Below are 24,088 nucleotides of genomic sequence, written 5' to 3' on the forward strand. Positions count from 1 at the left end.
GTCTAATTTTTTCACATTTAAAAAAAAAGGAAAACATGCCAAGAAATATTGTTTATGAAGGATCCATATGCAAAACCAGCTGCCTAAAGAAAGGTGAGTACCCGCCTTTGCCATGGTGAGTGCCTCTGGCACCCAAGGCAAACCTGGTTGGGAGAAGCACCTGTATGGAACCACAGCACCTGGATGTTGTCCAGCTCCTCAGACATATCCCTGGGTTGACCTTTTTGATTTTTTCATAACAAATGTGTGTTTGGGATAACTTCAAGCTTTTGAGATTCCTGTTTGCTGTAACACCTGTCACGTCAGGGCTTCGGTGAAGCTGGAGCCCATGGACAAGACCCCCGAGCACCAGGCACCAGGATTTGGTTTAGTTCAGTGCCACAGCTGGTGTCTTCTCCCTCAAAAAGGTGGGAGCTGCCTGGGATCACCTCTCACCTCCTCCCTGCACTGTGCCTTGCTGACACACAATTCCCTTCTCCAGTACCTTTCCTACCAAGCTGCCCTTACAGAAATCCATTTCCCAGCAGCTTCAGGAAAGAGGATTTTTCTCTCCTGGAGAAGCCACAACAGCTCAAAGCTCAGAGCCACAGCTGGGAGGCAGAAACCCTCGGGGCCGATCCAGATGTGAGCACCCGAGCCACGGTCCCCACCCGCCCGGCACCGCGGTCACCAAGGGCAGCTCACAGGGGCTACCCATGGATCTGTTTTCCTGCAGGAGGCTTTCCTGTCCCTGCTGAGTGCTCCCGGTGTGCTAAACCCACCACAGCCGTGCAGGTACCTTGTCAGCGAAGTGCAGGATGATGAAGGAGGTGTTGGACATGCGAGGTTTCTGGAAGTGCTGGCTGGTGGCGTGGCGGTCGTACAGCTTCTGTGCCCAGTTCTGGTCCGTGCCCTTGGGCACCTGCACGGGGACAGGGACAGGGACAGTGACAGGGGGCTCTGTGCTCACGTACTTCCATGACAAACACACCAAAACTGCCTTTCCAGCAGCGAACACCCAAATCCTGGTTCTGTTCCAGCAGCCAGAATGGCTCTTGCAGGAAGAATTTTTTAAAAAAGGCAAAATAAACCAACAAGACAAACCAAACAAACTAAAAAAAACCAAAAAAAAACAAACACCCCCCCCCAAAAAAAAACTAAGCAAAAAAAAACACCCTGAAGCAACACAAAAACAAAGAAAAAACCCCAAAACAAAACAACAGCCAGCAAAGCTAAACAAAATCAAATCAAAAACCAACAAAAACTCCAAAACCAAAAAACCAAAAAGCCCCAACAGAAACAAACCCAGGACCAAACAAAAATCCCCAGAAGGAAACAAAACCCCAAATACCTACACACACAAAACCTCCCAAACAACAAAAAACACATACTTATTAGAACAGAAATATTAAGGAACTATTTTTACACTAGATACATTAACTACTCAGGCACCAACCTTTTTTTTTTAATACTGTTTTAGGTGACAGAATAGTTTCCACAACTGCCACATGAGACAATATGCATGAAGTTCTGGTTTATTTAACAGTGAAATTGTTCCTTTTGGGGTCCCCACTACTGATGGGGTTCATCCCCACCCCATGAATCACTGCTGAGCACAGCAGTGGTTGCACATACACACACACCTACATATATTTTTAACAAAAAAGTGGATAATTGAATACTTAGGTTAGAAGAAGAGGTGGTTCAGTCTCAGTCAATATTTAAACTTAGATGGGACGAAGCTTAGAACAGAACAACTGTGCAGAAACAGAGAGAGGTCTTGATGATCCATGTGGACTTTACATAGGCTTTTGTATGAAAAATGACAGAGGAAATAGGGACAGAGAGCAGGAAGATGAAAAACATGAGACAGGTGAGGAATACTTCTTTATGCTGTTCTGAAACAGCCTTTGATTTCATGACAGCAAACCAAAACACACCAGAAGGGTTCTGGATACAGGGATAAGCACCCCCTGCCAATCCTTGTAATGAGGGTGAATTAAATGCAGCAGCCACGCATGTAAGACGTGCTCTCCCACATTTATTTATATTTTATAATTTTTAAGTGTAGCCAATTATGGATACACACATAAATAACACAGACTATATATAAATATTGAAAGGCACTTAGCTATGCAATTATATACATGTTTTATTTATGCAAGGTAAGACTCGGTTATATAAATGTAGATGTGTTTCTTTTCATGGGTTATATTTAATATTTGCATGCAAAAACATCGTTTCTGGCGGTATCACTGGGTGCCTCCTGGGCAGAACTAAGCCACAGGTGCAGAGCAGGAGCACTGCAGCCACCCTGAGCCAGATTTATCCTGCACCAGCTCTCTTCCAGGGCATCCACTTTGCTGAAAAACCTGCTTATCTCGGAGTTAAACTTCAAAGTCATCGCTCCTGCCTCCCAGAAAGAGGGTCTGCCGTACCCTGCTCACCATCCTGCAGCCTGGGTATTTTTAGCTGCCTGGGAAGCACCTGATAGGGACCAAGCTCCAAAGATAAAAATTAACAAGGCCATTATCTGTACTATTATAACAGCTTTTGGTATTACCTTGGCAGTTCGAGGCCCTTAGAGAAACTGAGGAAGATATTTAGAGGCTATATCATCATTTTTTTAGGGGATGGGGAAGGGGAAAAGAGACTGCCTTGCAAGTTTAGTACTAAATCTTTAAAGAGAATAAAGGCAATACCAGGAATTGCACAAGGTCACTGCCTGTGCTTCTCTGTCCCCACCATGCCTCTGCCTGTCACAGGCAGGGTCCCCTCCCCTCCGGATTCACTGTCCCTGGTGCTGGCAGGTGCTCCTGCAGCCACAGTCACACCCACCCTCTGCAGCCAGGGCCAACCCCACAGGATCCATTCTGCATCCCAGGAGCCAGAACCCCCCAGGAACCCCCCAAGAACCCACCAGCCAGGTGAGGAGGTGCTTGGGACCACCTGGACTAAAGGCTGAGGTTCCCTCCACCACCACCTCCAACAGAATTAAATGGATAGAAGAAACAATGGTTAATGGCTTAAGGTGAAGGAGGGTAGATCTAGATTAGATATCAGGAAGGAATTTCTCCCTGTGAGGCCCTGGCACAGGGTGCCCAGAGCAGCTGGGGCTGTCCCTGGATCGCTGCAGGGTCCAAGGCCAGGCTGGACAGGGCTTGCAGCAGCCTGGGACACTGGAAGGTGGCCCTGCCCATGGCAGGGGTGGCACTGGATGAGCTTCAAGGTTCCTTCCAGCCCAAACCATTCAAGGTTTCTACGATGCAAACCTAATGATCTAAAAGTCAACTCTGAAAACACAGTAGGAACTACTGACATTTTATTTCTTTACTCCTCAACACTCCAATATAAGCTAAAGCCTGAAAAGAGCCAGGGCTGCTCCTGCACTCCAGAAACACGTTCCACTGCAAGTGATGTGCCTGACTTTAAAGTCATCAGAGCTGACAGCGTGACGTAGGGGAGGCTGTCCCGCCCGAGAGGAAAGCCCAGGGGTCCAACCTCTGTGTATCTGCTGGTGGAGCAGAAATCCCCCTGGACAGGAAGGCCATGTGCTAATTTCTGATGTCCAAAAAACTAACGAGTTCAGACAAGGAAAACACATTTGCTCAGATCCCCAAGTTCGCAGCGAAGCACGGAGACAAGAGAGATGGAAGAGCAGTCGGCCAGAAGCGGAGCACAGCGTTCCTGGCACTTGACAGAAGGACACAGCAAAGGTTAAAGAGCATCTTCTGAGCAGCGTTAGAAAATGCATTTGGCACATTAGCAGCATCACACAGTGGCGACGTGCCATGGAACACAAATGGGGCCACAGAGGAGGTCAAGAGCATGAGGGAGCTCGTGGGTTTGGTGAGACACATCCCCCTTTGGCAGCCTCAGGGTCAGGCTGCTCCACAAGCAGAAAGATCCCTCACAAATCTTGGACAACGATGACAGCATTGACACGGGAACCTTTCCAATCAGCCTGTTCTTGACTGAACCCTTTTGGTTCCACTTAATGGAAATGGACACTTGTTTTCTCATTCATTTTTTCATTCTCACTCCCATGCCAGGGTGAAAGCAAGGAAACAGTGAGGTAGCAAGACACCTTATGGAGAAACCTGGCCACCCATGGTAACCTCTGACTCTGCTCCCAAACAAAATGTCCTGAGCTGGAAGGGACCCACAAGGACCAACAATGTCCAGCTCCTGGCCCTGCAAAGCACAGCCCCAAAAATGCCACTCTGTGCCAAAAAGAGCACTGTCCAAGGCACTTGGGAATGCTGGAAGACAGACAGCATGCCCACATGGCATGCAGTTTCAGCCTGAGAAGCAGGACAGCTCAACCCAGCTTTGGCAGAGGCTCGACTGCATTTCCCAGTGTTTTCTGTTTCCCTCTTCAGAGAGTTCAAGTCATTCCACATGTTTCCTCAGAATTCAAAGCATTCAAATTCTTCCAAAGTGTGCTGTTCCCTCCACCAAATTAACTCCCTCTACAAGTGCAACCACACCAAAAACCCATTCGAGATATCCAAGCAATCTTCCCACAACCAGATTTAGAGAACACAGACTCCATCTTTCATTTCTTCTGACAGGCTCTAGTCCTTTCCCAGGTTATTTCCCTCTTGGCCCCACACTAACTGCACCCACCCTTCACAGCTCACCAGAGGGGAGGTTCTCCTGGATGCCCTTCTGCCCTTTCCCACCTCTTTGGGCTCATCAGTTCAGCACGTTGGAGTCCCACCATCGTGGTGGCCTTGGCTTCTGGCCAAGGCTTTTCTGAACAGAGGACATGAACTCTCACTGTTCTTCTGGCATCAGAGCAAAACCAAGAGGTCCTAAAAGCTACAGATCCAGGCTGGTGAAGCTCCTGTGCAGAAAACAGGGAAAAGGCTCTCCAAGGACTCCAGGGTCCCTCAGCAGAGGACACAGGTCACAGTCCAGAGAGATTACAAGGGTTCCTGGGCAGACAAAGGACCAAAGGAGCTCCAGAAGCCACCTCCAAACTTAATAATTCTAGAACAGCTTCCAACTCCTATGATTACAAAGCTGTTTTTAAAAACCCAAACATAAACATCTCCCTCCTGGAGAGGGATTTTTCACAAAGACATGGAGGGCCAGCACCCAGGCAATGGCTTGCCAGTGCCAGAGGGCAGGCCCAGCTGGGATATTGGCAAGGAATTGCTGGCTGGGAGGGTGGGCAGGCCCTGGCACAGGGTGCCCAGAGCAGCTGGGGCTGCCCCTGCATCCCTGCAGTGTCCAAGGCCAGGTTGGACAGAGCTTGGAGCAAGCTGGGACAATGGAAGGGGTGGAGCAGGGGATGGAGCAGGATGAACTTTAAGGTCCAGACCAAACCATTCTGTGATTCTGTGATTCCATAATTCTATATCCTAAAGGCTGTTTTAAGAAGTAGGGTTTTTCTCATTAGCTTTCAGGAGACAGGCTTAGTCCTTAACACCCCAACCCCAGTTCAAGAGCTCTCTCTTTCACCGCCAATTCTTACATCAATCTTTCCCCAAACAGCAACAAGACTCTCCTAGGACCTACACTGCTTCAGCACGTACCCAGCCACCTCCTCCCAGCCACATGTTAGGGATTAAAAAAAGCCCCATACTGTGAAGCAAGAACATTAGTGACAAACCCTCTGCATTTGCACTAATGCTTCATTATTATCATCACAAATATTCCCCTGATGCCGTTTCACATCCCAGAGTGTTTTCATCCACTGCCGTGGGTTCTAACGAGTTGGCATGTAATTACTTTATTGTGGTCCCACCCCAGGAGGTGAAACACTGCCGTGGGGGTGAAGGTTTTCATCCATAAACTGCTGCTTTCAGTTGACAGGTTTTGCTGAAATGTTCATAAATCTGGAGAACACTTGCAGGTTGTAATAAAAGAGGCGATTACAGGGCCGGTAATAAGGGCCTGTGACTAATGACAGCATCCCCCACTGACAGGTAAACACCCAGATAATTGTCATTTGATGAGAAGGGAGCGGGAATAGTTCTTGTGGTTTTGGGGTTTTTTTTGTTGTTGTTGTTTTGCTGGGTTTTTGTTTTGTTTTTGTTTGGTTGGTTTGGTTTTTTGTGGGGGGTTTTTAGGTGTTTTTGTTGTTGTTGTTGGGTTTTTTGTTGGTTTTCTTGTGGGTTTTTTTGTTGGGGTTTTTGGTTGTTTGTTTGGTTTGGTTTTGGTTGTTGTTTTGTCAAATAAGTATGGAGGGAAAAAGTAGGTAGATGGTACTGGTGGTATATGGGAGCTGCAATGTCACCACCAGCAATGTCACCAGCAGCAACCAGTGCCAGATACTCCAGAGAGGAGCCAAGGGTGTTACTCTCAACAGCAGGAGAACTTTCCTTATGCCCCTTACAGCATCCAGGAGACAGTTTGAGCCTTCAAAATTTAACTGGCCCAGCAGCACAGAGACCAGATGAAATGGTGCTGAATATCAGGCAAATAATCCGACCTCCTTGCGAACCTGCACTGGCTGAGATACTGTTTTTAAGGACATCAACATTAAGTCTGATTTGTTCTCGCTTTTAAGGAGATTTCCTGAGAACAGGCTTGAAAAGGGCAAAGCCCCAACTCCAGCTCAGCCCAAAGGTGTAGCCAACACAGGTGTCACATCCTTTTCCAGGGAAACTTGTCTGAACAATGGATCCCAACCCTTTCCCTCCGATACAATATGACTCTTGTGCTCTCGAGACACCAGACCTGTCCTGTACTCATGGATCCACAAAAAGAATTCCTTGGGTCCCTCATGTCACCTTGGCTGCACTGGTGAGGGCCCCTTACCTACTTCAGCTCTCCCAACACTTTGTTTCACTCTTCCCTGCCTTTGCTCAAGAACACTCAGAGGCCTCCCACAGTCAGGTATTTCCTGGCACAGAAAACATCCAAGTCTCAATGGAAACCCTTCCTGAGGACAATGTGGGACATCCCACAGCTGAGGAGCGTCTCTCAGAGACTGAGGCTCTTCATGACAGCCACACCCAGCAGGAAGGCACTCCCCATCCCCTTCCAACAGGACATCTCCAGCATCAAAGAGCTTCAAAACAGGCATCCCAACTTCCCAAGGAAACCTGCCCTCTGACATTCCTTGTTCCTATGTATACTTGATTATTCATGACTGAACAATGGGTGGACAAGGAGTCCAACCTATCTTTTGGACTGTCATCAAGGTTTACCACTCTGGTTTTTACTCTCAAATTTCAAACAAGATTTTGGCCAGTGAGAGAGGGGACAAAAGAGAACAAACCGCTCTCCAACATCTCTGAAGTCTGCCCATTAAATGCAATGAGCTTTACCTTAAAGAGCTCTTGCAAGAGGACTCGGGTTTCCCCTGAGACAAAATAAGGCTTGAGAGGAGCTCCAGCTCCTGGCAGTGCCAAAGATATCAGGTCTCAATCAGTGGCTGTTCCTCAGTACAGCCAGGCCAGGCACACGAGCACTGGCTGCACATGGTGAGTGCAGGTACAGGGTCTGGAGCAAACACCTGCCCAGGAGGCTCTGAAATGTTCCAAACCAAAGCAAACGCCAACTCAAGCCTGCTCTTGCCATGAGCACAGCAGCAACACACATGAAAGGAGATGTTTACCCACCTGAAAGGCACCACAGATTAAAGCCCACTCTTGGATCTTTTATAGAAACAGAGACACCGGCAAAAAGGTGGGGGGTCCTCGTTACCTTGCACTCTTCATCCAGCAGGTCCAGGATCCCAAGCTTGGCCTCTATCAGGTCTATGCAGGGCTGGTTGTCATAGAAGTCTATGAGAGTCCAAGGGATTCCCTCCTTCATGTACTCTTCCTGTTCCAGCTTAAAGACGTGCTGGGAGTGGGAGAAAGCAGGGTCACCGAGTGCCAGCAGAGCACAGCCCCTTTCCCCTGTCCCTGCTGGAGTTCAGCATTCCAGAAGCACATCCCAAAGCCATAGAGGTTCTGGGTGCTCTCACAGACAGCCTGCATGGGCTCTGCCATTCACACAGCTCAGCTCCTGGCAAGGAAAATAAAACCACTGCACTGGGAAACCACGGCACAGGGAAAAAACAAGGCTTGAAATGACTTTCACTGCATAACGACTGGAGCTGTCACTGCGCCGAGGTGGAAGCCATATCCTGATGTGGCAATGACACATATATCTCTTGGGCTGACAGAAATCCTCCTCTGCTTTATTGCTCTGCTGATTAAAGCAGTGACCTGGAGCAGGTTCACAAGCTGGGAGACCAGCCAGGGCTGAGAGTCCGTGTTCCCCATCGAGCAGGGCTTCACAAAGAGCGCCCATCATCCCAGAAGGGATATCAGCAGCAGCATCTGACTGACTCAGGGACACTTCTATTGAAAATTCTTACTTAAAAAAAAAAAAAAAGTGTAATAAAAAAATCTTCGCGTGGCTTACGTATCTCAGACCTCTGCCCAAGCAGATAAATTGTCTCAGGCTATTTCTGAGATACTCTAAAGCATATTAAAAAATGATTTTTCAAACGCACTTTTTTTTCCCTTCAAAGATAGCTTTTTAAAATCTCTTCAAACATGTCATCTTGAAGTTTGAATTTATAAGCTTCAGAAGCGATAGTTAAGACATACCAAGTAAGATATGAACAGTGCAAATACAATCCATAATTTACTTTTCATTTTTAGCAGCAGTGATCTATCTGATGCGTAAGATAGACTGCAAATGTTCATGTCCATGCATATGATATGGTTTCAAAGGGCCAAACTAATCTGCAGTACTTAAATGCTCAAATTTAACAAGTTTCCCCTGTATCCTGAAATTAACAGTACTTTCTTCCCTACTTACAACCAAAGCAGAAGACAACTCCTTACTGCTTCCATTTCCAGTGAAGGTAAATGATTGTTTCAAATAAAATAGGAAAATTTCTGGGTTTTGTGAGGCACATCCAAGTGAAAAGTGGGGAGTGTTTCAAATCCTGTTATTTAATACAGACTTTTCATCTCTCGGGTTTAAGCCATGCTTAATGGAAAGGTTTCCACGACCACAACTTATTTTAATTCACACTGAAAATCAGCATGAGACCATCCAGGTTTTGTTTTAAGATTGAAACAGCACCAGGAAAAAGGCAAATTACATACTTATTCAGAGCAATATGTGAGCCTTCGCACAAACCACATGCAAATCCATTTCCAGGGTCAAGTTTATACACCAAATAAGCAACATTTTCCAGCCTGAAAGGAGTATCTAGATCCACTGCAGTGAAATGTCTGGGAGAGAGGCATCCAAAGGATCTACATGATCTGTCCAGGCTGCAGGTAAATGCTGTTAAGCAGAAGCCAGAAACACAACAACCCTGCCTCGTTACATTTTCTGCTCAGTTTCATGGAACGTTTCCAAGCTGACCTTACCGAGTTGAACTGCTGCTGGAGCTTTTCGTTGGCATAGTTGATACAGAACTGCTCAAAGCTATTCACTTCAAAAGTTTCAAACCTGCAAAGCAATGAATAAATCAGCATTAGGCACTGCTTTGTTTCAAAATCTTCCCTTTCTTTAATTTTTTATTTTTTTATTTTTCCTGTAAGAGAGTAATCTGTGTGATGGGGAACACCACTTACTCAGGCATCTCTTCCATTCCTCCTACCCCAGATCTACACTTTTTTTTCCTCAAAACATCTATCTTCCCTTGGCACAACTCGAGGGATTCAAGAGGTCCTTCCTGCCACACATGAACGAGACATTTGGCACGACTGCAGCTTCCTGCCCATCAGCTCTGTCTGAGACAAGAAATGTAACTGCCTCTCCTGGGGAAAAATATTATTAAATATTAAGTCCGAATACACTCACCGCAAAGGTGATGAAGAAACAGTAGCTGCTGTCTTAAAAGACCCGGCGTGCTATTTTTAATGGAATTTAATAGAGCAGAAAAAGAAGGTATTAAATTTGTAATTATAGCTTCTGTACTGCATCCCTGTTAGCACAAAAATTAGACACACGTGAGTAAGCAACTTCTGGAAGGGAGAAGGGGAAAAATGGTGATTTCAGCTCCAACTCCATGCTCCTCAGAGAAATCTTAGAGGTACCCTGGCGCTGGACTCAGTGCTCCACCTCTTCGCCAGGACTTTCACAGCCCCCTACACCAAAACATTACCCTGCCCTGACACACATCAGCTCCAAAACAGGCCCAAAAATAGCCTCTTAGTCACAATTATTAAGGAAAAATATGCAGTTTTAGTAACACAAAGTACAGGTAAGGAGCAGGGAGCCAGCAGAGCCCCTGAGGCTGAAGCACACAACATCCAGGGACAGGCACAGGGAGCCAGGCTTGCTCTTGAAACTCAAAGAGGGTATTTTGAGTTACCCCTGGGAATTATGTGTTTTATATTTCTATTTTTAAGGCACGGTTGGAAGGGGGAAGGGGGAAAAAAGTCTTTGACACATGACTGTAAGGATTAAACCACGGGGAGAAGTGGGAAGGCTTCCTGTGTTCAATGAGTAAGCTGCTGTAATGATAAATATGTGACTAAATAATTGTCTGGGTAATAGGCACTGTAGGAGCTGGCAGAACAGTCTTTAAACACTGAATAAATGAAGCCCTTTCTTTCCAACCTCTCTTCCTCAAAATAATCAGTACTTCTGCCACTCCCTGAGGTGATGCAGTTGTTCCCCTGGTACTTCCAGGTGACAATGCCGTCACTGCACAAAATGCCAGTGTCCCTGGGGAAATGCAATGCCAAACGGCAAAAGAAAAAGGGGAATGGGAGAAATGAGCTGGTTTTCTGTTTTTATCACCCCCACAGTCCTTGAGGAAACCTAGGACTGCTTTACCTCTGCACTGCCCCCGCAGCTGGTGCCACCTGTGCCAAGCAAAGGATGCTTAATCCATTCCCTTCCCAGAAACTGGGATTTACAGTCTTTCATGCAACAGAATCTGGTGCCTGGGACAGCAAATGTTTACATTAAACACATGGCCTGTCCCTCAGTGATGAGTGTGTCCTTGGAGAGCTCCCACTGTGCTCGACCTTGGTTGCGTGGCTGAGCGAATCAGCACCTCCAGCTCTTGCAACTCGAGGAACGTGAAATCCCAGGACTGTTGGGAAACACCAGCTTCCCCACAGCAACAGGGCAGGATTTAGTTAAAACACAGGTGGAGAGGTGCAGTGAGCTAGGTGGAAAAAGGCAATGAGGAGTACACGAGGAAAAGAAATCGGAATAGAAACTTCTCCCCTTCCAAGACACCAGATGTGATTTATGAACCCTCCCAGTGAGGGCCAGGCGGGGGCAGAGCTGCTGTACAACTCCAGCTCCAAGGGAGATCTCACAAAGTTGCTAATTAAGGGACTCCAATAGCACAATTTGCTAATTGACAAAGCAGATTAGTCACCAGCCCTATGTGTGTGCTCACCAGGAGGCCCTACCTGCTCAGAGGGACTGCAGCATCCTTGGTGGGGAAAGCAAAACAGTGCCTGTTTGGTCCCTATTCATTTTAGTGCACTGTAATTTGGTGGGAAATTAAGCATATTCACCACTCCAGCCCATCGCTGTGGCTCCCTGGAAGGCACATCCAGCTTGGGGACAGCTCCCGTAAGTAGATTTTCAAGGGGAAAATGCTGTATTTTGGTTTTTCTTCTGCTCCACATTCTGCTGTGTGGGTAGTCTCTCCCAAGTCCTCTGCAGCACCAAGGTTTGTATTAAAATATTTATAGTTCATGAATAAGTCCAGCACACAGCTGGTCGCCTGGGTGTTCACACTTCACATGGCAAACAAGAGGGGGAACAAGCTGTCCCCAGCAAGTCCAGGAGTGCCACACGGATCCACTCTTCTGACTGACTTCAGCATTAGTGCTACAGCAAATAACCCCATTTCAATAAACACAGAAAGAAATAAAGAAATAAATACAGAAATTTGAGTGCTGCACCCTCTCACCTCAGTGTTAACAGAGAATGGAGGATGCAAGGTCGAGCATGAGAAAGTTGGAAGAAAAACCCTACAGCTTCTGCATCCTCTGTTTGGATCCCACCCCTAGAAATCCCACCCATAGGGACAATCCTCCCTTAGGAGCACCAGGAGAGAGAAGTTTTGAGGGTGTCAAGGATGTGCTGTGAAGCTGCCTGTGGGCTCCCTGCCTTTCCAGCTCAATCCCTCTCCCAAAGGAAAGGAAAAAACAACATCCACTTGGGGAAAAAAAAAAAATCTCATTGTTAGAAAAATGCATTAAAAACTCAAAAAACACTAGAGTTAGGAGAACCCCTTTTGAAGTTCAGCAAAGTCAGGCTATCATCATCCATATTCCCTGTGTTGTTAATTACTCAGCATTTAGACAGCAATACTCATTTATGAAAGGGATTTACGGTCATTTTAGGACACCAGACTCTCACAAGCACTTCAGCTAAGAGCATGGACACCTTCCCCTGCAAATCTGCCTCTTTAGCAGGACCTGCAGGTCCTTGTGAAAAGCCCTGCTGGTGTCACCAGGGCTGTGAAAGCATCTGCTGGCCCACGCACTGGACGTGACGCACAGACCGCCGGCTGAAGGAGGTTTTTTCTTCCACACTAACAGATTTTCAGGCCCAGCTTAATCTTTCATGAGCCTTATCCTCAAGTCTCCTTTCATTCAGATTTCTGAAAATCTGATCCTCTAGCTCAGGCACCCGATTTTCTGTATGGACCCACCATCACCCACAGGGCTCCATCTTAAAGCTTCATTAATCATATTCCAGCCAGCAGAAAATTCTGTTTGTAGGGACAGAGACAGGAAACAGCTTCTCTGTCTCATACAGTCTTTGAACAAGACTGTGCCATATTTAAGGTTTTCCCAAGAGAACCCAGAAACTTGAACCAGAGAGAGCAACCTCATCACTTCAAGCTTTCCCAGTGAAATCCCAAACCAAACAGAACTGTACTGTTATCATCCTTGACAGCAGTGTTCCTGCAAACCTTGCCACATGACAGCAGTTACTGACGGAGACCAGCAACCTGTGGGGCTGCACTGGTGCTCCAGCACTTTCTGGCATCCTTTCTGCTGCTGTGGCTTTCCAGCAGATGTCAAAACCAATGTCCCAAATACCAGCAGCTGTAGAAACCTCGTGGGAGGGTTTATACACAAGACACAGTTCCAGCAATTGCGTGGGTGTTATAGCCCTAAAATCGGGCTGCTTTTTTGTTCTGATCCAGAACTGCTTTGGGAAGACTTCATTCTGAACCTGAAGGTTCTGCTAGGGCTGATAGACCTTCAGAGGACACAGGATTTGGGACTGAGCAGCACAGCAACTGCCCTGGGTTAGGGACTGGTTCCTGGAGCAGCTGCAACTTGTGTATTCCACCTTCCCCTCCGAAACAGGAGCCATTCAGCACCTTGATGTGTCAAGGGAGAACAGGAGACCCCTGCTGTCCCACTGAGAACCACAGAATCCCAGAACAGTTCTGGAGTGCAAAGGACCTTTTAAAGTCATCCAGTCCCCACATGCAGGGACACCTTCCACCGTCCCAGGTTCTTCCAAGTGCCATCCAACCTGGCCTTGCATGGACCACCTGGGACTTCTCTCCTGCCCCTGCTGCCCAGAGACACCAAAAAAAAAAAAAGTGTTGAAAAAATGGAGGGTAAAACCCAAACCCCACAAGACCTCTTTGCTTTTCCACCCCACAACTGAGAGAATCCCTTCCTTCTGTCTTCTGCTTCTTTGCAGCACTTCAGCTAAAATAAACTCGGACAACTCCCACGTCCCTCCTCTACCACCACCCAAGTGCCAGGAGGACAAACTGGGCAGTAATGGGTACCCAGAACAATTTTAAAGCGGCTCGTTGCCCCTGAGGGTGCAAGCTGCAAGCCTTGCTGGAGCTTTTTGCACCTTACATCCCCACCACAGGTTGCCAAGCTCCTCTGAAAGCTCTCACTGCACCAGGGCCCTGCAGCAGCGGCTTCACGGATGAAGTAAAGTAGTGTCCTCAAACCCCACAGCAAGATGAGGCAGTCTTTGGTCTCCACAGCAGCACCTTCACCCCATCTCATCCTTAAGGTTGTTTTAAACAGCACAGGAGACAGAAACCCCAGATGGGAAGGGCATGGGAGGTAAATCCCAGAACCCAGTGCTCACACCGACCCCCGTGCACCATTCTGCGCTGAAGGCTGCACACTCTGAAAGAGGACCAAAACTGCAAACTACACAGCACTTTTTTGTGATCCTTTCTTATCATTCCCGCATTTACTGTGCTCTTTTCTGATTATTCCCATCACGTGCCACCAGCCAAAGCAGTGTGAGCTTTGCAAGGAGAGGAAGACAAATCATTAAGGACTCATTGAGCAGTGCCTGAGGAGGTGCCTACCCATAGATGTCGAGCACGCCGATGAAGGAGTGCTGCTTCACAGTGGTGTGCAGGGCCTTGTTGATGTGCTGCACGATCCAGTTGAAGAGCTGGGCATAGATGTGCTTGGCCAGGGCGTTCCTGGCGTTCACCACCTGGTGCAGGGACATGCTCTTCACGTAGGTCTCGGCCGTGGTGACGAGCTTGCGGTGACAGAGCCAGTGCTGCATCTGGCTGTGCTCCACGCCCAGCAGGCTGCAGAAGTTGCTCAGGTGCTCGTCTTCACTCTGGGAGGGGGGACCAGAAGCAAAATCAGCAGGCTGGTGACACCCCAAACTGGCATTTTAACACCCAAGCTCAGGGATCTGCGCAAGGAATGGCAGTTCTTTATAACAACCTGTGGAAAGCTGCGTCTCCGAGGGGGACAGGAGAGCAGGTACACCCATGCAGCTGTGCTAGTCCTCATGGACAGCTCTGGATGGTGGGACTGAGTCTTGGTCCTGCTCTGGTTATCCTTGAGCTTTCACAAAGAGCAGATTCCCACGGGAAAAAGAACTCTCCACCTCATTCCTCCTCGAGCTGCAGCTACGCTCTCCCCCTGAGCAACCCTGGTTATGCCTCAGACTAAAGCTTAGTCTATGCCATGACACCATGCCTTTTACAAAACAACTCCATCCTGAATAACAAAGTTATAAATCGTGCATTACCAGAAGGGCTTCGGCTTTGCACAATTAATGAAATGAAACTTCATTTTCTTTAGTGCAATGTATTTCTCCACCCCCCTCTGAAATTAAGACAAAGCAGTTCTGAGTCTCTATTATGGTCAGATAGCAGGCACTGCCTTTTGGAAAACGAGAAAACAATTTTCCCTTCCTCTGTGTAATAATACATATCTATAGAAAGTAAATTGTTTCCAGTTAGGCAAGTGTACTCAGAAACGCTGGATGGGGTTGGGGATGCACAAAAATGTGCATTTTACAAGAATTCTAGGATATTTTATTGCTTCAATACCTTTTTGACCAGAGAGTCAAGGTTGTACCAGAATTGATTTAATACCGTGCAATTACATTTGAAGGTAATTAAACAACATGAACCTCATTAATAGAACTCAACACTGTTGAAGCAGACGGCTTTCACATATCCATGTTGCCAAATACCAAGTAAATTACCCCCAGCATCTCACTCATTGAAGACCACATTATCTCAAGGGTAACACTAAAGCATGTGCAGAACCCTTTTAATACTTTAATTAGGAACAAACAACCCAGCCTGGGATGCAATGATAATTTACAGGACAGTATTTTCCATATAATTGCTTTACTTTCCCCCACCTCTAAGCACACACAAAAGGAGAAAAACCGCCTCTAAGGCATCTTTAGTGCTATTTATTTTTGCTAATTTACTATGCAGTGCTCCTTTGGCCACGTTACAAGCAGCAGCTCCGTGGCTTTGCCTGGAGGAAAGTTGTAAAGCATCACACCTTGTGCTGGTGTCACCATCAGTGTCACAAGTCCCCAGGACCCTGCACTGGGTGCTCCAAGGCAGCAGGAAGAGTCAAAGGTGGGTTGGGATGTAAGTGATGTAAGCAATTTTTGAACAATCTTGCTTGCAGGCTGGCCAGAGAGGAGGAATAATGCATTATTTCCCGGAACAAACAAAGCAACGAGGAGCTCTTGATGAGTTTTCAAAAAAAGGCCAAGAAAACCAGGAGGAAAAGGGCTTTCTACCAAAGGACACTGCTGTGAAGATCAACACATCACACAGCCTGACTCCTGAGCACACCCAGCTCCCCAGGTGCCCCCTCCTGAGGGTGACCTACCGAAACACTGCAGGCTTCACCATCTCGTTCCCCTTGGATTTCCAAGTTCCCCAGGTGCAGAATGGCAGCAATTATCCTAAAAATGGTCATCTGGTGAGACTCCTTCACTCCTGCAGGAACAATTGATAGCTGATTGTCACAAAAGAAAACAAAACACGCTTTTGAGTTTATTTGAAGGTGCTAGCAGTGTTTGATTTCCTTCTGAGGCAATTGGTTTTCAGAATCGTGAGGCTTCTTCCAAAAAATACACCATAAAATCTCAATTTTAACACAGATGGGTTTAATACACACAAACCCAAGGGTGTTGCAGTGATCAAACAGGATCAGAGTTCCAGGGGCTCTGCAGCTTTCACAGAACAAGGACTTGCTTGTCTTTCATCGCAGCCTGCTGACAGCCCAGGCACAGAAATTACAACTTATTGCCAACGTCCCACAAAAAGAAAGGAAAATTAAAGCCCTGCACAATGCCTCCACACTGGTGGCACAGCTGGATGCAGCAAGTCACCAGGGAGGTGATGGGGAGCTCTGTGTTACCCTCCCCAGCATCTCTACAAGAGCTACATGTTGTGGGTCTTTACTGGGGGTGTAAGATACCATTGTTTTACACATTTTATTTATATATATATATCGCTTTGTCTATTTTTCTTTACAGGCATTCCCAGCAGGAGCTTTGCTCAGCAGAAGCCTGCACATGGCCTGCTTGCAGTATCTTGCATTTTTTTAATGTCCCAGCTGGGTTTCTGTGTCCCTTTTGTGCTCAGGGCTGGTGTCCTAATTATCCACCCAAGGTCTGAGACATCACCTGCTGGTTTCTGAATTATCCAGAGCTTCCCTTTCTCTCTCTCTCGGGACTTTTCTGCTATCAGCACAGTGAGATATGTTTCAAGGTTACTGAAAGGAGCAAGGCTCTGCTCCTACTTGGAACTCTTAGCTGGAGTTAAGCCTGGCTAGGACTGGGGATTTGCAGACAAATTTGACTTCTTGTTACACACAAAAAAGGCGAGACTGGAAACCGTAGCAGCAATTTCACCAGGCCCTGAATAGATGCAGAGCTGGGAAACACTGAAGGAAGATGAGGAAGAGCAGAGACAGAGAAACACGTGAAGAACAGAAAATCATCATCAGACTGGCCCCAGAGGAAGATGCTCTCACAGGGCATCCCAGGGACCAGCATGGAGACAGGGGAGCTGCTTGAGGAGCCAGAGAAGGGAACCAAAGAGACACTACACGTGCCAAGGGGATTGGGAGAGAGTTCTCTAGGGATTACAGTCCTGTGGGCAAGGCTGGAGCAACCAGGAATCATATTTTTTGAGTAGTTAACAGAGGTCACACACACTGAACAAGACAGGGCGAAGACAGGACCCCAAAGGGAAGGAGATGAGGCCCATCTAAAACACAAAGAGGACAAACTTTGGGGAAACAATTGCAGTTCTACAGCTTGCTGTGAGTCCCCATACTCACTGCAGGCACAGCTGGTCAGGGGATTTCACAGGCATCTCTGAACACCATGAGCTCCTCTCCCAACCTGTGAAATGGAACCAAGAGGCGCCGAGACCGACCAGGATTCATAAACTCGGTTTCAGATAAATACAAATAAATGGGCCAAGTTTTCCCTTCTAGATTGTTTTTCCTTTCAAAGAGCCCTGCTGGCAGCACGGGGGCTGGACACAGCCACAGCCTCTGCAGCTGCCATGTAGATGTGGGCCCTGCACAGCAGGGATGTACTCAGCTCATTACTTCCAGGAATCAGCTACAACGCTGTGATCCAAGAAGTGACATCACCCTCAATCACAATACAGACTGAACTGCAGAGTAATAGCTCTTCTCCTGCCTGTAAACAGGGCAAAAAAATAGCAAGTCAACACTGCAGCCCTGCCTTGACTTCAGAATGGTTTAGGCTTCTCTTAAATTCTACATCCTTCTCCACCTCACTGCTGCTTCATGGACAGCTACACTTCTGTAGCTCCTCCTGAAGAACAAAGTAAAGCCAGCTAGGTCAACAGAGATGTCATAATTCAGCCAAAACACTGAAAACAATTGTGAGAGACTTCAGCTGGGCAGGCTTTGTGCAGAGCAGCCCCTTACCGAGCAGGGTGAAGGCGTGCCTGGTCTTCTCAAAGTCATCAGCATCGTCCACACCATCGATGGACGTGTCACCTCCCTGAGAAGCGTAGAAAAAGTCTTCGGCACATGCTAGGAGACAAGAAAGAAAAAAACATCAGCAAGCAGTCCTCCCCCTCTGCAGCCACTCCCCAGAAGGTGGACTGGGATGCTCCCTGTCCCCTACCCCTGAAGGGCACCTGTGCCCTTTGAACCAGTTTGCTCAGGAAATTGAGTTTTTGCCACTTGGTGAGTGGCTGTAGCTGCTTCTTGCAGGGAGGAAACCTCTTCTCCATGCACAGCAAGCTCAGTCAGGGCAGCACTGAGATGTATTTGGGATTCTAGCAACAGCTCCATCACATGGGAGAAGACCATTTCAAATACTGAGGTGACTACTTTCAGTAATTCCTCATCCTGTTTTACACATCCATGACTGATTCAGGTATTTTAACACCTTTTCTACACAAAGCCTTAATCCTTGGGAGCAAAGGGAATGGAGAATGGCTCACGGTGCCTGAATTACACCACTTGAACATCTGTGCTTTAGCAAAGTTACTCCAGGATGACACCAACAAATCCTGTGGAGGCTGAGAGGCATTTCCAATGCAAATAAAACAAGAAGAGATTGCGGGATTTGTGTCCACTTAAGAAAGCTGCACATGTAATCCCCCTCCTTAAAACAAGGCTCCCCATGAGGCCCAGAGCAGTAAGATGTGTGCACAAGGCTTCTGGCTGAGCCCTGGCAGAGCCAGAGCTCATCCCCAGAGCAGCCTCTCCTCCTCACCCAGAATCAGTTCTCAGCACCAGCCTCAGCCTCATTTGAACTGAGTAGGAGTCATTTGCCAAAACCCACTCATTAACACACACAAATATATTCCCCAAGCATCGTGAATATAGAGAAAAAGCCTACTGTGCTCCATGCCAGCCTAGTGGTAACCTTTAAAATCACTACAATATGCACTTTTCTTGACTCAAATTGCTACCAGAAGCTCCCCATCCCTTCCCAAGCCTCCCACAGGCTTCTGCATTAGCTGTACTTTCAGGCTCTAAAGAGAAACATTTAATGCTTTTTGGCATACAAAGCCCTGAGACCCAGAGATTTAGGTAATTCTACTGATTGCCAAAGCACCAGGAACAAGGGGCAGAAAATGTTGATTGGGGTCAGGCAGACCAGGTCTCTGCTGGTCCCCCAGCACAACAGGAGCACATCCCACTCACAGCTTGATGCTGCTGCACATCGTCCTGCAAGATGCAGCCAGGGCTGGTGCTGGCCGATGGGACCAGGATATCAGCTCTCGATTTTAAACATTCACACTGGGATCTGTTTCTGCCTCAAGTCATTCCTGGCGTAACTGACTCCAATCCCTGCATTTTGAGATCTCTAATTATTTTAACAACCATGCAAGCCCTTTGATTCATTGCAAACAAATAAAGCACGTTCCCGACTTGCACCACTGCCCAGGCATCATTAAGCTAGACACCACACTTCAAAAGGCACTTGCATTGCACATCACCATTTAAAGTCAAATATTTACTTTCTAGTTTAAAATTAAGCCTTTAGGATCACTCTGACTGAAGTCAACACTGGTTTGCTCTGCTGTGCTCATGCATGTTTAGAGACTTTGTTTTCCAGCATCTTGCAACATAAAAGGAAGTAATAACTATTCTTCGTATGTGCAAGACCCAAAGGAGAAGCAATAGCTCCTGTTTTACAGATGGAAAAATATACATCCTCCTCCATGAGTAATAAAAAGTGTATTTTCACATAAGACACCTCTTGTTTTGTATAAGCCTTGGGAAGACAAGATTGACAGGTAAGTACAGCTCACACGAGGAAATAAATCTGAGTTCTGACTAGTCACCTTCAAGCAGGCCAGTAAATCCAAGGCAAAGCTGGAAATTAAAAACATCACTCAAAAGAAAGAAGAACAAGTGGATTGTGCACCTCTGCACTCTCAGCCCACTGCCCAGCACCAGCAATCCCAGGGGCCAAGGCTGAGCCGGTGTCACACCGACAGGAGCAGCTCACGGACCCACATCCCCATCCCCACACAGCCTGTCAGCAGCCCCACATCTGACAGCCCCCAAAACACTCCGGGGAGGCATTTTGCAGCTACTGCAAGGTGAGAGGGCAGGAAACACCAAGGACACACACCTTCACCTTTGGAAGGAACTGCTTCTTTTCCAGTACCCATTGGACATGGGTGCATGCTGTGACACAGAAAATGCAAAGCGCCACAGAGAGCAGCTGGAGACTGACAGGCTCTGACAACAAATTTTGATTAGAAATGACCCAAAGAAGGCTTCCTTGCAGGCTAGTGGCCCTGGCACCCACTCCTCCTGCACTGCCAGCTGTTGCCATTACACATTCATCCCTGAGATGCTGAAGTTGAGAGCCACAGTCACAACAGCACAAACATGTCCTGGGTGATGCGCCAGCACAGCAAAGGCCTCTCAGCCTCCACTCCCACCAGTCACCACAAACACAGATGATGCTTTTAGAGAGCTGTGATGAGTAAGACTGGTATTTCCCTTGATCCACATGTTCCCAAGAAGAGAGCGGTGGTTTCACAGCTGGAGCCCTCACACGTCAACTCATCTCCCAGATGGAGCTGAAATAAGTTGTGTCTGAATTCTAAGATGCCAGCAGACATCATCGTTACCCAGGGTACATTTTTAAAAATGAAGCACATCAGCATGGCATAAACTCTTGAAAATGGTCCACGTGATGTGCTCTGTGTGGGCAGCGTGCCTACAGCGACCCAAAAGGTCATTCAGACAAGCTCAGAATTACCCAGAAACCAAAAGCCCCTCTCTTCATCTGCCATCCCATCGCAGTGTGGATGGCAACCTCTGCAAGACCCTGTGCTGGGATCAGAACCTGCCTTGCTCACTATCCAAAGTAGGTAAAAAGCCTGGTTTAAACCCTGCTTCTCTCTCTAAGCAACAGCAAATATTCAAGATAAAATAACAATTAAAATTCATCCCTGCACCACCTGCTGCAAGTGCAAATCCTCTGAATTAGGTGTTCTACAGAGGTTTAGCTGCAAATCCCAGCAGGAAAACCCAACCCATTCCAGGAGCTAGCCATTTTAAAAAAAAAATAAAAAAAGCTATTTTAAAAAAAAAGAAGCATAATGAATTCAAAGGACACAACCACTCCTGCCAAAACACTGTCCAGATCAGCCCACGCTCACATTCAATTTAAAATACACACCTCATGCAAGGTTGGTACAATATTAACACATGATCTCCCTGCATCAGCTGGCATATACCACAGCAATGTAGTTTCACTGCAGCCCTGCTGCCGATTTTTTACAAAACTACGGAATCACAAAATGGTTTGGGTCGGAAGGGACCTTGAAGGGACACCTTCCACTACCCTGGGTTGCTTCAAGCCCCAGGCACTGCAGGGATCCAGGGGCAGCCAGAGGTGCTCTGGGTACCCTGTGCCAGGGCCTGCCCACCCTCACCAAGTTGCCACATCCCTGGTGATGGGGTGAGCCAGCCTGTGCTCCACCCAGCAGCAGAATCCCTCCAACCTCATCTCCCTCCCCTTCTCCCACTGCCCAGGCACACCAGTGCCTCACCAGTGACCCACATTTCTGACCCCACCACTTCTCCTGTGCCCCAGGCAGCAGCCAGCAGAGCACAGGGATGTGCCAGCACTTACTGAGTCCAAGGTCTTTGAATTCTGGAAGGCTTGAGGAGGCACAGAGCTGATAGAAGATGTGGTAGTTGCGCTCGTCCTCTGCCTGTGGGGAAACGCTGAGTTACCAGAGGCACGGAGAGGCCACAGCAGTGTTCCCACCTCACACAGGTGCCCCTTGAGCCCAGGGCCACCCTGCTCCCACCCCTGCTTCCCACCATCGAGACCCCACCAGTGAAACCAGCACAAGGATGCTTTCCTTGCCACCTGGGAGGAAGGAGGTGCCCAGCCTGACCAACACACGTTGCCCATCTGGCAAAGAAAGTAAATAATTCTGTATTACCTTCCACATCTTATCCCCCTCTGCAATAACCAGGCTAAATGAAGCACCAAGCACTGACTTGCAAACACACAGTAATATAAATGAAGGTGGTTTACTTTCTGTGGCTTCTCAAAGTTGCCCGTTTTTTAAGATTTTTTTGTATTTGGGGTACTCTTCTTTTGTGCAAGGACAAAATTTTTGCAGCAGTTTCTGATCTACATCCCAAGCAGAAACCAAGAAAGCCTCTCCTGAGCTTGCTCAGGAAACCCAAGGGATGTGCTGTGGCAGAGACATCAGCCTTCCCAGCCCCTCTCCTGCCCTTTCTTCGTGCCCAAAACTGAATGCTGTTGCCCGCAAGTTGTTCTCCCTGGCTCTCTATCTAACAAATCTCCCAGGTACACCTTAGCCCAGGACAAGGGTCATCAGGCTGAAACCAAAAAGAACTCCAAGACTGAGTCCCAAAGACACATCTGGAAGCTGTGTGCACTGAGACAGCAACAAGAAAAGAGGGAACAGCCTCAAGATGTCCCAGGGGACATCTAAACCTTTAGGCTGGATATTAGGAACAATTCCTCCATGGAAAGGGCTGTCCAGCCCTGGCCCAGCTGCCCAGGGCAGTGGTGGAGTCCCCAGCACTGGAGGGGTTTGAAAGCTGTGTGAATGTGGCACTTGGGGACACGATCACAGGGAAGGAGGAGAGAGCCTTTGTACAAGGGCATGGAGGGACAGGACAAGGAGCAATGGCTTCCCATTGAAAGAAAGAGTAGATTTAGGTTAGATATTGGGAAGGAATTGCTGGCTGGGAGGGTGGGCAGGCCCTGGCACAGGGTGCCCAGAGCAGCTGGGGCTGCCCCTGCATCCCTGCAGTGTCCAAGGCCAGGCTGGACAGGGCTTGGAGCAGCCTGGGACAGTGGAAGGTGTCCCTGCCCATGGCAGGGGGTGGAATGAGGTGATATTTAATGTCCTTCCAACGCAAACCGTTCCAAGATGATGATTCTATAATGGGTATGGCAGTGGTGGGGGGACAGTTGGATTTGATGGTCTTAAAGGTCACTTCCAACCTAAACAATTCTGTGGTTCTACTTGTAAACAGATTTTTTTTATTATTTTTTTTTTTAAATCCAAAGATCCAGACCATTGAACTCCTGGAATACAGCATCCAAAAAAAAAAAAAAAAAGGAAAAAAAGCCCCACAACTCCTCACCTGAAACACAACCCGAGATTTTTCCAGCAGATACGTCCTCATGTTGGCACCAATGATGTGGTACCTTTTATCAAAGCCAATCTGAATGTATTTCCCAAAGCGGCTGCTGTTGTCATTCCTTGTTGTTTTAGCATTTCCAATGGCCTGCAGAAAACAAACAAAATTAAACATAAATCTTTAATTGAGTTTTTTAATTTTTTTAAACACTTCGATTTGCAATCAGTGTTACATAAACAGTCGCTGGAAGATTTGAGGAAAACCCCTTCCCAGATGCAGGATGCAGAGGAACAGTGTGACTTTGGGGAGGACTCTTCACTGAAAATGCAGTGCCTCCAGGGTTTTTATGGAAGAAAAATGCATACAAGTATTTGTACAGGAATTAAATCATCGACATCCACAAAATCCTCAACATTCATGTCCCACCTTACATGATGCCCCCACCTCTGCTCAGAGTCACCACCAGCAGCTTCCCTGGACAGGTCTTCTTCCTCCACAAGCCCATTTAACTCAGGTTTTTCTGCAAACCAGGCAGTTTTCTTTTATGTTTTTTTCTGCATAGGCAATGTTCTCATCAATTTCCAATAAAGACAGGCAGGTTGCCTGGCCTCAGCACTTAGAAATTACAGCCAGAACTGAACACAGGCAGGGAAATTAGAGCAATAAAATTCTGGGGTCATACAGAAGAATAGTGTGCACAATCAATTTCTTTTCTTGGATGGTTTTAAGTGCCCCCTGTTATCACAGCTGCATTTCACAGAGGCAAGGGAGATGGGTGAGGAAAGGAGTAA

The 24,088-nt window shown here is 47.3% G+C and overlaps 2 protein-coding genes across 5 annotated transcripts in view; one reads left to right on the forward strand and one right to left on the reverse strand.

Moving 5' to 3' along the window:
• Positions 1–24,088, forward strand: part of ELAC1 (elaC ribonuclease Z 1) — a 511,775-nt gene that overhangs the window by 243,400 nt on the left and 244,287 nt on the right. The window lies entirely within an intron of this gene.
• MYO5B (myosin VB) overlaps positions 1–24,088 on the reverse strand; it is a 142,328-nt gene that overhangs the window by 70,463 nt on the left and 47,777 nt on the right. For all 4 annotated transcript variants that reach the window (XM_086867480.1, XM_086867478.1, XM_086867479.1 and 1 more), the window contains exons 6-13: positions 23,301–23,444; positions 21,799–21,880; positions 18,111–18,218; positions 16,026–16,135; positions 14,228–14,493; positions 9,315–9,396; positions 7,642–7,782; positions 779–901 (exon numbers count right to left, since the gene is read on the reverse strand). In XM_086867480.1, coding sequence (XP_086723606.1) covers positions 779–901; positions 7,642–7,782; positions 9,315–9,396; positions 14,228–14,493; positions 16,026–16,135; positions 18,111–18,218; positions 21,799–21,880; positions 23,301–23,444 — 1,056 coding nt within the window. The remainder of the gene's footprint in view (positions 1–778; positions 902–7,641; positions 7,783–9,314; positions 9,397–14,227; positions 14,494–16,025; positions 16,136–18,110; positions 18,219–21,798; positions 21,881–23,300; positions 23,445–24,088) is intronic.

Source organism: Cyanistes caeruleus, chromosome Z (genome assembly GCF_971803275.1).
Source record: "Cyanistes caeruleus chromosome Z, bCyaCae1.hap1.1, whole genome shotgun sequence".
Taxonomy (NCBI): domain Eukaryota; kingdom Metazoa; phylum Chordata; class Aves; order Passeriformes; family Paridae; genus Cyanistes; species Cyanistes caeruleus.